Source organism: Bos grunniens, chromosome 5 (assembly GCF_055505025.1).
Source record: "Bos grunniens cultivar Pamir isolate PY7600 chromosome 5, Bosgru_T2T1.0, whole genome shotgun sequence".
Lineage (NCBI taxonomy): Eukaryota > Metazoa > Chordata > Mammalia > Artiodactyla > Bovidae > Bos > Bos grunniens.
Genome location: NC_141169.1, coordinates 23,967,400 through 23,980,412, shown reverse-complemented (window position 1 = coordinate 23,980,412; position 13,013 = coordinate 23,967,400). Strand labels below are relative to the sequence as shown.

General features: G+C 40.6%; 1 protein-coding gene and 1 long non-coding RNA gene across 3 annotated transcripts in view; one reads left to right on the top strand and one right to left on the bottom strand.

Moving 5' to 3' along the window:
- UBE2N (ubiquitin conjugating enzyme E2 N) overlaps nt 1-6,375 on the top strand; it is a 40,561-nt gene extending 34,186 nt beyond the window's left edge. Inside the window, exons 1-4 of one of the 2 annotated variants that reach the window (XM_086399036.1) lie at nt 4,081-4,125; nt 4,262-4,508; nt 4,691-4,831; nt 5,629-6,375. In XM_086399036.1, the coding sequence (XP_086255162.1) occupies nt 4,096-4,125; nt 4,262-4,508; nt 4,691-4,831; nt 5,629-5,669 (459 nt within the window). In that variant the 5' untranslated portion in view covers nt 4,081-4,095 and the 3' untranslated portion in view covers nt 5,670-6,375. Of the gene's footprint in view, nt 1-4,080; nt 4,126-4,261; nt 4,509-4,690; nt 4,832-5,628 lie in introns of those variants that run through there. The other variant, XM_086399035.1, reaches the window with a different exon arrangement.
- Nucleotides 3,289-4,731, bottom strand: LOC147371410 (uncharacterized). Its single transcript, XR_015163548.1, has 2 exons — nt 4,602-4,731; nt 3,289-3,569 (listed from the first exon to the last, which is right to left on the bottom strand). It is a non-coding gene; the product is annotated as an uncharacterized LOC147371410 (long non-coding RNA).
- Nucleotides 6,376-13,013: the final 6,638 nt, after the last annotated feature.

Here is a 13,013-nt window from a genome sequence, read left to right as displayed (position 1 = left end):
TAAATAAGCAGGGTGACAATATACAGCCTTGACATACTCCTTTCCTGATTTGGAACCAGTCTGTTGTTCCATGTCCAATTCTAACTGTGGCTTCCTGACCTGCATACAGATTTCTCAAGAGGCAGGTCAGGTGGCCTGGTATTCCCATCTCTTTCAGAATTTTCCACAGTTTTTTGTGATCCACACAGTCAAAGCTTTGGCATAGTCAATAAAGCAGAAATAGATGTTTTTCTGGAACTCTCTTGCTCTTTCCATGATACAGCGGATGTTGGCAATTTGATCTCTGGTTCTTCTGCCTTTTCTAAAACCAGCTTGAACATCTGGAAGTTCACGGTTCACATACTGTTGAAGCCTGGCTTGGAGAATTTTGAGCGTTACTTTACTAGCGTGTGAGATGAGTGCAATTGTACGGTAGTTTGAGCATTCTTTGGCATTGTCTTTCTTTGGGATTGAAATGAAAACTGACCTTTTCCAGTCCTGTGGCCACTGCTGCGTTTTCCAAATTTTGTGGCATATTGAGTGCAGCACTTTCACAGCATCATCTTTTAGGATTTGAAATAGCTCAACTGGAATGCCATCACCTCCACTAGCTTTTGTTTGTAGTGATGCTTCCTAAGGTCCACTTGACTTCACATTCCAGGATGTCTGGCTCTAGGTGAGTGATCATACCATTGTGATTATCTAGGTCGTGAAGATCTTATTTGTACAGTTCTTCTGTGTATTCTTGCCACCTCTTAATATCTTCTGCTTCTGTTAGGTCCATACCATTTCTGTCCTTTATTGAGCCCATTTTTGCATGAAGTTTTCCCTTGGTATCTCTGATTTTCTTGAAGAGATCTCTAGTCTTTCACCTATTGTTTTCCTCTATTTCTTTGCACTGATCACTGAGGAAGGCTCTCTTACTTCTCCTTGCTATTCTTTGGAACTCTGCATTCAAATGGGTGTGTCTTTCCTTTTCTCCTTTGCTTTTCGCTTTTCTTCTTTTCACAGGTATATGTAAGGCCTCCTCAGACAGCCATTTTGCTTTTTTGTATTTCTTTTTCTTGGGGAAGGTCTTGCTCCCTGTCTCCTGTACAGTGTCAGGAATCTCCGTCCATAGTTCATCAGGCACTCTGTCTATCAGATCTAATCCTTTGAATCTGTTCTCACTTCCACTGTATAATCATAAAGGATTTGATTTAGGTCATACCTGAATGGTCTAGTGGTTTCCCCTCCTTTCTTCAATATAAGTCTGAATTTGGCAATAAGGAGTTCATGATCTGAGCCACAGTCAGCTCCCAGTCTTGTTTTTGCTGACTGTATAGAGGTTCTATATCTTTGGCTGCAAAGAATATAATCAGTCTGATGTTGGTATTGACCATCTGGTGATGTCCAAGTGTAGAGTCTTCTCTTGTGTGTTGGAAGAGGGTGTTTGCTATGACCAGTGTGTTCTCTTGGCAAAACTCTATGAGCCTTTGCCCTGCTTCATTCTGTACTCCAAGGCCAAATTTGCCTGTTAATCCAGGTGTTTCTTGACTTCCTACTTTTGCATTCCAGTCCCCTATAATGAAAAGGACATCTTTATTGGTTATTAGTTGTAGAAAGTCTTGTAGGTCTTTATAGAACCGTTCAGCTTCTTCAGCGTTACTGGTCATGGCGTAGACTTGGATTACTGTGATATTGAATGGTTTGCCTTGGAAACAGAGATCATTCTGTTGTTTTTAAGATTGTATCCAAGTACTTCATTTCGGACTCTTTCGTTGACCATGAGGGCTACTCCCATTTCTTCCAAGGGATTTTTGCCCACAGTAGTAGATATAATGGTCTGAGTTAAATTCACCCATTGCAGTCGATTTTAGTTCGCTGATTCCTAGAATGTCGACATTCACTCTTGCCATCTCCTGTTTGACCACTTCCAACTTGCCTTGATTCATGGACCTAACATTCCAGGTTCCTATGCAATATTGCTCTTTACAGCATCGGACCTTGCTTCTGTCACCAGTCACATCCACAACAGGGTGGTGTTTTTGCCTTGGCTGCATCCCTTCATTCTTTCTGGAGTTATTTCTCCACTGATCTCCAGAACCATATTGGGCACCTACCGACTTGGGGAGTTCATCTTTCAGGGTCCTCCTATCTTTTTGCCTTTTCATTCTGTTCATGGGGTTCTCACGGTAAGAATACTGAAGTGGTTTGCCATTCCACGTAGGGGAAAAGGAAAGCAAAGCCCCTGAGGGAGGAGTATGCGTGACAGGTTGAAGAAGCACAAAGCAGCTAGCCTTGCTTTAACAAAGCAGATGAGGAGGGTGGTGAGGATTGGGAAGCATAGCTGAAGATGACTAAGAGGTAGGTGGAATAAATGCATTCTTTTGAGTGGGAGGTTATAAGGACCTTGATTTTTAAAAGGTCTGTGGAATACAGACTAGGTAGGGGCTGGGGGACTCAAGGTCGAAGCAGGCAGAATAAGTTAGCTGGCTGTTGCAGCCTGCTGGGTAAGAAATGGTGGTGGCTGGGATCAGAAGTGTAGCAATGGAGTGATGATCAGAAGTATAGCAGTGTCCAGACATGGGTAGGTTCTGAAGTTTAAGCCAGCAAGGTTTGCTGATCAGATTGGATGGGTGAGGTATGAAGGAAGAATTGGATCAGTTGGAAGGATGGACTTCTGATTGACTCAATGAATGCTCTGAGGAGGAGCAGGTTAAGGGTGGGAAAGGTCATGCTAAGTTTGGGATGGTTACTAGAGATTCAGGAGTAGCTGTCGAGCACGGGGTTATGAATAGGAGGATGATTCAGGGAGAAATCTCTGCAGAATATGCATTTGGGGAGGCTTCATACATGGAGTGGATTGATCATTTAAATTCACCAGACTAGATGAGATCACCTTGGAGTGTGTAGGCACAGTAGAAGACCTCAGACAGAGCCCTGGTGCCTTCTGTAGTGTAGTGTTGGCATGAGGTTGATACCATGCATCTAGGAAGAAAGCCAGGAGAGAGTGGCTGCAGGAAGCTGGATAAAGCCTTGCAAGGAGAGCACAAACCAGCTGGGTAAGATGATGCTTTTAAGTCAGTTAAGGTGAAGGTTCAACATTAGCCATTTGATTTAACCATGTGGGACTCACTGATGACCTCAACAAGCAAGCTGGCAGCTAAAGCCTGCTTCGAGAGTTGTGTTCAAGACCAGAGCAGAGGAGGGAGGTTGGAGACATGCAAGTTTAGATGACTTTCAAAGAGGAGTAAAGCAATGGGGCAGCAGCAGGGGGCGGGGGGGGTGGGGTGGTGGTGAGTCAAGTCAGGGTCATTTCCTTCCCCTTCTTTTTTTTTTTTTTTTTTTTTTGAGAAATTACATTAGGTTTGTACAGTTGGGGAAAATCCAATAGAGGGGAAACGGTGATTCAGGAGAGGAAGGCGATGCTAGAACAATGTCCTTGAGGAGGTGAGGAGTTAAGATCTAAAGGAGAGGTTGGTCTTAGTCCAGAGTGACAGTCCTTTCTCCCTTAGTCATGGAAGAAAAGGTGCAGAGCACCTGGGCCCATAGGTGCAGGTTGGTGTGCAGATGCGGCAGTGAGCTTCAGGAGGGGTTTCTGTTTTCTCCTGTAATACAAAACAGGGTTGTCAGCCAGAAGTGAAGAAGTGGATGGAGGTATTGGAGGTTGACAGGAGAAAGAATGTTCAGTTAATTAGGAGCGGGAGAAAGGTGGCAAAGAGAACTCATGATATTGTTGGGGAGCAGTAAGGGTCCATTTGAGCTTGGTTCAGTTTCGATTTTAGAGACTAATCAGCTTGGAGACTAGCCAATCTCCAGCCCTGTTTAAGTGCCTCGGCACTTGTATTTCCTTTGTTCCATTAGATTTTTCAGAGGGGAGATTTTCAGTGACTTTAAAAACTAGTTTTGCTTTCTAAACAGCTTGGTTTTTGTTAAGTTTAAACAGCAGGACCTTACCTATGCAGTAATCCTATTGTTCTTTTCTTTTTTTCCCCCTTTTCTTTCCCATGGGTATAAGATCAATTTCATTAGTCTAATCTTATTCTCCACATATTTGTAGACATTTGTAGCTGCAGTTGTACATGATGTCATCAGTATTTGCTGGTGGTTGCTTTCAGCTGCTTATGATGATTTATGTTTTCTTTGAACTTTACATTTTATAAGGTAAATAGAAACCCTTTGAGAGATTGGAGAGGTTCTTTTATATCCAATTCCAAGGAGTAAATTTCTCTTAATTTTTATTTTGGTGTTTAGCAAAACGGTATTTGTTTCACAAGTGTGTTATGTTTTTCTGTTGTAGGAAACCCAGCGTTTGCTGGCAGAACCAGTTCCCGGCATTAAAGCAGAACCAGATGAGAGCAACGCCCGTTATTTTCATGTGGTCATTGCCGGCCCTCAGGATTCCCCCTTTGAGGGAGGGACTTTTAAACTTGAACTATTCCTTCCAGAAGAATACCCAATGGCAGCCCCTAAAGTACGTTTCATGACCAAAATTTATCATCCTAATGTAGACAAGTTGGGAAGAATATGTTTAGATATTTTGAAAGGTAAGTGTTATCTTTATTATCATATGCTGTTAAGAATTTTTCCTTTTTTCTCGTAAACATTCCGTTTTGAGAATCTGAATATTATAATCTTACCTTATGAAGACCGCAGAAGTATGGGAGGGAAACACAGCAGTTCTGGGTTGTTTTCATGTATGGTCATTCTGGGCCTGTTGCCTTTGTAGATAAGTGGTCCCCAGCACTGCAGATCCGCACAGTTCTGCTATCGATCCAGGCTTTGTTAAGTGCTCCCAATCCAGATGATCCGTTAGCAAATGATGTAGCGGAGCAGTGGAAGACCAATGAAGCCCAAGCCATAGAAACAGGTATTCAATATTCATTCTCCTTCTCACCACTTCCACTTTGAAAAACAATCTGTACCACAGTTTTGGTTTTTTTGGGTCGTGTCTTGCTCTGCTTGAGGAGTCTTAGGTTCAGAGAGATCGAACCCAGGCCATGGCAGTGAAAGTGTCAAGTCCTAACTGCTGAGCTGCCAGGGAATTCCTGTGTATCACCTTTTCAAAAACTTAGTTTTAACTGGGAGAAGAAAAGCTCTCTCTTAATAGTATGTAAATAACCTCTTGCCAAAAGACTTTCAGACTCCATCTTAGGGGCTACTACATGACTCCCAGATTTAAAGAGGAGCAGTGGTTGGGAGATTTTGGATTGTTGGATAAACGATTTCACAAATGTCTGAGTGCCTGCCATTCATTTAGCTATATGTAAAGATAACGGAAGACCTTTAAACTTCCTTGAGCTGTTTTTGCAATCTGTTTGATTAAATTAAACTGTGTGTCCATTTATAGTTAGAGAGTTTGAAAGCAATAAGCTTCTTGCTACAAATTTTAACAATTAATGAGGAGCATCATATGAGAAAGGAAGGAGACAACTCTTTTCATCCTTTAGAATTTTGTAGAACTTTTGAATTCTATTGTAATGTTTTGGTAATTAGATGTATAGACAGTCTTTTTGCCCTGACCTAGATTATAGAAAATGACATGAATTTAAGAAATTGTAGCATGCTGTTTTCATAATTAACTTAATTCTGTTTGTTTACTTTGTATAGAGTTTGGAAAGGAACATATTGAACTTAAGTAATAATCACGTTTGTTTTTGTCCACAGCTAGAGCATGGACTAGGCTATATGCCATGAATAATATTTAAATCGATTCGATCGTCAAGTGTGCATCACTTCTCCTGTTCTGCCAAGACTTCTTCCTTTTTTGTTTGCATTTAATGGACACAGTCTTAGAAACATTACAGAATAAAAACCCAGACATCTTCAATCCTTTGGTGATTAAATGCACATTAGCAAATCTATGTCTTGTCCTGATTCACTGTTGTAAAGCATGAGCAGAGGCTAGAAGTATCATCTGGATTGTTGCGAAACGTTTAAAAGCAGTGGCCCCTCTCTGCTTTTATTCGTTTCCCTCATCATGGTTTAAGTATAAAGCACTGTGAATGAAGGTAGTTGTCAGGGTTAGCTGCAGGGGTGTGGGTGTTTTTCTTTATTTTATTATTATTATTTTTTTTTTGGTAGGGGGGAAGGTAGTTTTATTTTAATTTTATGGGCTCCTTTCCCCCTTTTTATGGTGATCTAATTGCATTGGTTAAAAGCAGCTAACCAGTTCTTTAGAATATGCTCTCTAGCCAAGTCTAACTTTATTTAGACGCTGTAGATGGACAAGCTTGATTGTTCGAACCAAAATGGGAACATTAAACAGACATCACAGCCCTCACTAATAACATTGTGACCTTGCTGTCAAGTGTAGAATCCTCCCTTCAAGAAAAAGCTTGTGACCATTTTGTATGGCTTGTCTGGAAACTCCTGTAAATCTTATGTTTTAGTAAAATATTTTTTGTTATTCTACTTTGCCTTTGTACAGTTTCTTTTACTGTGTTTATTTCATTTTCCCAATGTGACAATCGTATTTAAAAATTATAAAACTGATGGAACATTCTATTTTGATCTTCACCATCTGACAAATTGAATGGCGAGAGGTAGATTTTGCCAATTTCTTTTCACTGATGCAGATTTGTGTTAAGATATATCACTGAATGAAGTATTTATAAGCTGGCCCTGAGCATGCCTAAAACATCAGTATGTGACATTTTTTTTTTTACCTCCTAGAAATTTGAAATAAATGTGTGTGTGTTGTCTGATTAGTTAGGCGATCATCGGTGTCTTGCCACAGTGTTTGGAAATTACTGTTCAGGAGAGTCACAGTACAGCCACACCAGTGACTGACTTTGTGTGGGACTTCTACTTGTGCCACAGTTGTGTCTGGCATTTGAGTTATGACCTTGCTCTTAGTTCTTGTCTCAAAACTTCGTGTGTGACCACTGTTATTAGAAAACAGCAATCTCGTAATCATTTGGGGTTTGCTGAGGCATTTATCAGTCTTTCTTGCAGAAGTGCTGAGCAGATCTCAAGCAGTGAGCTTGCGTAAGCGTCATCAGAAAGGTTTCTTCCTTAGAGGGCATCAGATCCTCAGTTAATGATTCTTACTGTCATCCCTGTAATATTTGGTGCAGGAGCTCCTTTTATTCTTTGATAATCTGCAATTATCTGCATTGACGGAGTTCTTCCCCACCACAAAGCTGTTCTTTCCCACCTTTCCATATCTAATTCCCAAGTCTTGTTATTTTAAGACATTAATGTAGTCAGTCATAAATAAGTATGTAAATGTTAACCTGTGGGTTGGAACCTTTGTCTCTTGCAGTTTAAGGTAATGGATATTGTAGCCCATCTGGATTTTCCCCACTCTTATTCTCATACCTTCTGGAGTTTCTTCAGAATGTGGTGTATTTTATTGTGCTCCTATGTAAGATGAAGAATATCTATTAAAATTACATTTTCAACATACAAAAGTTTTTGATGACTGGTAACTGGTATCCTTCAATAAATGCGTTGCTTGGAAACAAATATTAGTTTAATTCAGAGTAAAATTGTTCACAACCCAAATATTATAAATTTAAAAGCTTAATAGCAATTGTCATTTGTAACAATTGTTGGTCTCTTTAGAGTTGTCTTACAACTAAGGGAACTGAATCTCATTCTGGGGCCAAAATGAGTGAACACTCAAGCAGTTAATAGAGATCAGTTTTATTTATTGCAGGTGGCATTGCTCAGATGATAGCTAGGATGACATAGTGATTTATAAGTTATAAAATTCCAGATTTAAATCTATTGACCCACAAAAATGTATCTAAAACAGGACTCTGATGTCTACTGAGTTTTTGAGTTAGAGAAGTACAAATATGTGAATTCCTAATTTCACGGCAACATGGTTTTTTCCTTTGTAATTTTGATAAGAGCCCCCATTGTTTTGATAATACTTGCTTCCCCAACCAGTGGGATGAAACAAGAGCCAGTGTGTTGGCTGGGCTCTCTTAGAATTTAAGGGGCTCTGGGAGAGGCCAAGATAGAGTTTGAAAACTGGTAGCAACATCTGGCTTTGGGGCTTGTTTTCCTTGGCCCACACAGCATGGTTGGTTAAAACATTTTGAATTCAATGCTGACATTTTAGAAAAATTGGGAGAATCGCGTGAGAATCTAGAATTCTGGTAACTTGAATGATCTAAAGTTCTGATAACAGGAAGACGTGACCTGCCTTATGCAAGGCACCTGTTGGGAGGAGCTGAGTAGTAGCCTTCCTAAGATGAGCTTGTCATTCTTGTACTAAGTGATTCTCAGGCTGGTTAGAATCCCCTCCCAGCCCACCTGCTCCTCTCTGTAATCCTTTTCCCTTGACTTTGTCACTCCTTAGCTTATGGATGTACTCCTACTTGTCAGGGGTGATTAGGTACCTGAATGTGACTGGCATAGGATGTTCCCTCGTGGACCTCCTCATCTTATGAGGGATGCGGCTGGGGCACATGGACAAAGAGCAGTGGCAGCTCTGATGGAGAGGGGAAGTAAGCGCTTGGGAGGGACTGCTCTTCTGGATTCAATACCTCCAGGCAGGGGACCAGCTTGTGCAGAGCCCTGGGAGCAGAGAAGAATCTGAGTATATTGATAAATGGCTTCTTGAACATCAACTGCCCATTCAGAAGCTTTTCTGAAATCTGGAGGGGTTGATATGAGCCTTATGTTTTTCATGTGATTTTTAAATTTTGTTGTCTCCTTTGCTGTGATTCGCTTCCATGCTAGTGTTGGTCCGCTCAGAAGCTGCCTGATGAGATCTTAGATTTGAGATATGTATAACTTAAACCCTGCTGTAGACCAAGAGCATACTTTAATACAAAATTTCAGAAGCATTTAAAAATAAACACAATACCTAAAAAAGCCATAGGTGCTATGGTTTAGCACTCGTAAAGGAGAGTATGGGGTGGGAAATCCTGTAAAACATTAACAGTTTTAGCTAAATGGAACTAAATGGTATGGGAATAATAGGAATTGGCTACTTAACTCTAGCCATATCAACTTTTTGTTAGTTGCAGTTGCAAAGGTTTAAAAATAACAGCCTTATCTACAAAAGCTGGCCAAAAGAAAAAGGTAAAATGCCATGATTATAGGGCAGCTAATTCAACAGTCTATTTTAAAAAATGTAATTTCATTGGAATAATGTATTTTGGGACTGGGGGCAACATTTCATTTAACCGTGCAGCATGCGCTTAGTTTAAGAAATTATATTGGGGGTTATTTTTAAATGACTTAATAAGATCACAAAAACAAAACATGTTGAATGTAATAACTTGGAATATTAAGAATAAAAATCTGTACACCACCACCCAGACTGATGATACTTTGTTTCCTTAACTGTATCTTCCACCCCCTGCATTAATTTCCTTTTTTTTTTTATTATTATTGAGGTCGGAAATTGGGAGGATTTGTTCCAAGAGTTGGTTTTGCTACATCTTTATGTTACAAATTGGACAAGTTCCCTATTGGCTGCAAAACTGGGATTTGGACTAAAATTTTCCTTGTTAAGTATAGAACTCAACCTGAAGAGTCTGGGTCCTTCCTCCTCCTGGCAATTTCATCTTTGCTACCCATTAGCTGATTTAATTTGATATGTGCCAGTTGTAGCATTTCAAGTGTATGAATGCAGACTTGCTGATAACCAAGCTGAGCATCTGTGGACTTGATGTAGTTTCTGATTGGTTGGAGAAGCGTATGGTAAGTGCCTGGATACTTAGACCTTACTGTCTCTTGTAGCAGAGCAACAACTGAATCCCATGATCTTGTAAAAGTTTATTTCATGGTGCTCTTTAATGAGCTTTAACATTTTCTGCTAATCAGTTTTACCTATGGGACAAAAAAGCTTTAGAAATAGGAGAGACTTGATAGCTCAGGTTCCCTATTGCAGAATAACTAGTGCATTTCCATTTTATATATTCCTCATGCATACTCACCCACCATGTGACTCCTATTGAAATAAACAGTTCATGATCTAGATTGTTGTGGTTCAGTCTCTCAGTCATGTCTCTTTGCGACCCCATGGACCCCAGGCACGCCAGGCTTCCCTGTCCCTCACTATCTCCTGTAGTCTCCTCAAACTCATGTCCATTGAGTTGATGATGCCATCTAACCATCTCATAAAAATGGAACACTTCATGAATTTGCGTGTCATTAGTAAATTCCAATAGCTCTATAAGTTTCATTATAATCTAGTAAGTTCACAAAGTATACTGGTTTATGTTCTAAGAGTAGACTGCTCAAGAAGACTGACTTAGATCTGTCAAGCAGCTTAGACGTGATAGGTTGGTTGCACCCGATTTCAAGTTGGTGCTGTTTTCCTTATGTTTTGGCAGGAAGTAATAGAACTGTGAGTAACCAAAGGAGTAGGACCAAATGGTTGCAATCCGTGTTTTTTCATTCTGAAGCAGTAAATATTTTGGGCTTTCCAGGCCATGGGTCTGTCTCAGTTACTCAGCTCTGTCAGTGTGGTGAGAAGACATCCGTAGACAGAAACAAATGGGCGTGCTGTTCTCTGCTCGGACAGAACTTTAGTTTTCACGTCAGAGTATTTTCCCCCCAACTACTGAAAATGTGAAAAGCATTCCAAGTTTGTAGAATACACACAAACAGGCTGGGGTCTCCATTTGACTTGTAGGAGAAGGAAATGGCAACCCACTCCAGTATTCTTGCTTCTTGCCTGGAAAATCCCATGGACAGAGGAGCCTGGCGAGCTAGTCCATAGGGTCCCAAAGTCAGACACAGCTGAGCACGCGCGCACCAGGCTGAGTTAACCCCTGCCTACTTGACAGTGCCTGATTACTTGCTCTTGTGTTATAAGCAAGATATGTCTCCCCCCCTTTTAAAAAGTGATGTGTCCATGTTAACTTGCTTCAGTCGTGTCCAGCTCTTCGTGACTCCATGGACTGTAGCCCGCCAGGCTCCTCTGACCATAGCGATTCTCCAGGCAAGAATACTGGGTGGGTTGCCATTTCTTCCACCAGGGGATCTTCCCAACCCGGGGATTGAACCTGCATCTCTTAGCTGCATTAGCAGGCAGGTTCTTTACCACCAGCTCCATCTGGGAAGCCTTTAAAAAGTGGTATGTTAACTGTTACTCCAATAACAGGAATGATTTGTGCAGGTGTCACTTTTCTGCTTTGATATTAACATACTTTGAAAGTTATACAGATTGGGCATTTATCAAGCCCTGTTTTGTTCATCTGTGATATATTTTCATACCAAATTTCTCAATGTTCACAGGAATGAACTTTGAACTCAGAATGTTCAAAATTACACAGGATTAAAGAAAATCTGTAGAGACTTCTTTAAAAGTGACCTTTGACAGGAAATTCTGTGTAGTTTTTCAATTAGCGATTACTGAAAGGAATTCTTATCTCTGGCAGCACATTTCTTTGCTGTCTATCAAATAGATGACAGTAACTTAACCCCACCCAATCTGTACATTTAAGTTGATGCGAGTTTTATAAATAATGCAGTACACACCTTTGACCATATTTTGATTGTGCAACTTGAAGCATTTTTGTTGACTAGGTTCCCAGAAGTAGGTGAGAGTTATATGTTTGTTTTTTTTTTTTAATTTTTGGCTGTGTCAGGCCTCCGTTGATACAGACTTTCTAATTGGGGAGAGCATGGGTCATCATTGTGGTGGCTTTTCTTGTTGCTGAGCACAGTCTTTAGGGCACGTGGGCTTCAGAAGTTGCAGCTCCTGGGCTCTAAAGCACTGGCTCAGTAACCCTGCATGCGCTTAGCTGCTCCATGGCATGTGGGGAACTTCCTGGATCAGGGATTGAACCTGTGTCTCCTGCACTGGCAGGTGGATTCTTCACCACTGAGCCACCAGGGAAGCCTGCATTTAAAAATTTAATAGTGGTGCTACATTGCCACACCAGTTTATTCTGGCATCCTTAACCTGAATACCGTTTTTGTCTGTATAATATTCCACCATGTGGACACATTACTAGTTAACCATTAGGGCTTTGGGCCTGGGCATTTTATTTCCATGCCTCACCAGTTTGGTTACCTTACCTTGGTAGGTACATTTGTGTCCGCATTCCTTTAGATTCCTGGTGTATTAACTTGATCAAAAGGTATGTTTGATTACACATACCTCTTACTATACAGTAATAGCCAAATAAAGTGTTTTTTATTTCACTGACTATGGAATGAATTTGAGTAAAAACTGAGAAAAGCAGTAAGATATACAGTACTATTATGTCTGGCACTAGTGTTTAGAACCAGATAACGTGATGTCCAGAGGGTAGTACTCCACATATTGGGAAGAACAACTTCTGGGAACATAATCAGTTGAAATCACATCAAAGTAGAGAAATATAAGACTAGTTTCTGAGTAAATTAAGGTCTTTGCCATAATGCAGTGCCAAGATAACACTTAGGGGCCTTCCCATCTTACTGCTCGAATTTAGCCAAGGGAACTTAGTCAAGTAAAAGTGAAAGTTGCTCAGTTGTGTTCGGCTCTTTGCGAACCCATGGACTCTACAGACCATGGAATTACAGAATACTGGAGTGGGTTGCCTTTCCCTTCTCCAGGGGATCTTGCCGACTCAGGGATCAAACCCAGGTCTCCCGCATTGTAGGTGGATTCTTCACCAGCTGAGCCGCAAGGGAATTAGTCAGGAAGGTACTAAAAGTTAAGGCGAGGAGCAGCACCAGGGATGAGATCACTTTTCAACCTGAGTTTTGTCCTACAGTTCCATATAAAATGTATGAAAGTATTTGATTGGGAATCACATTTTCAAATAAAAGATTTTTGTTTTTGAAAATGGTACATGTCTTAAAAAATAGAGCTTACATCTTCAAGGACATTTTCTGATGTATAAATAACTCATCTCTGTGCCTTACTAGAACATAAGCTCCTTGAGGGTAGAAACTTTTCTATGCTGTGGCACTAACGCTGGGCATAAAGCAAATGCTGACCACTGTGCAGCTAACAGTGAATGTTGCATTAAGAATTTATGAAACAAGGTACTGTACTGGATGGAAACTTCATTTGAGGACCATCAGCTACAACATTCCAGCTGTAACATATCTGTCACAAATCATACTTTAATAAATTCAACTAGTGT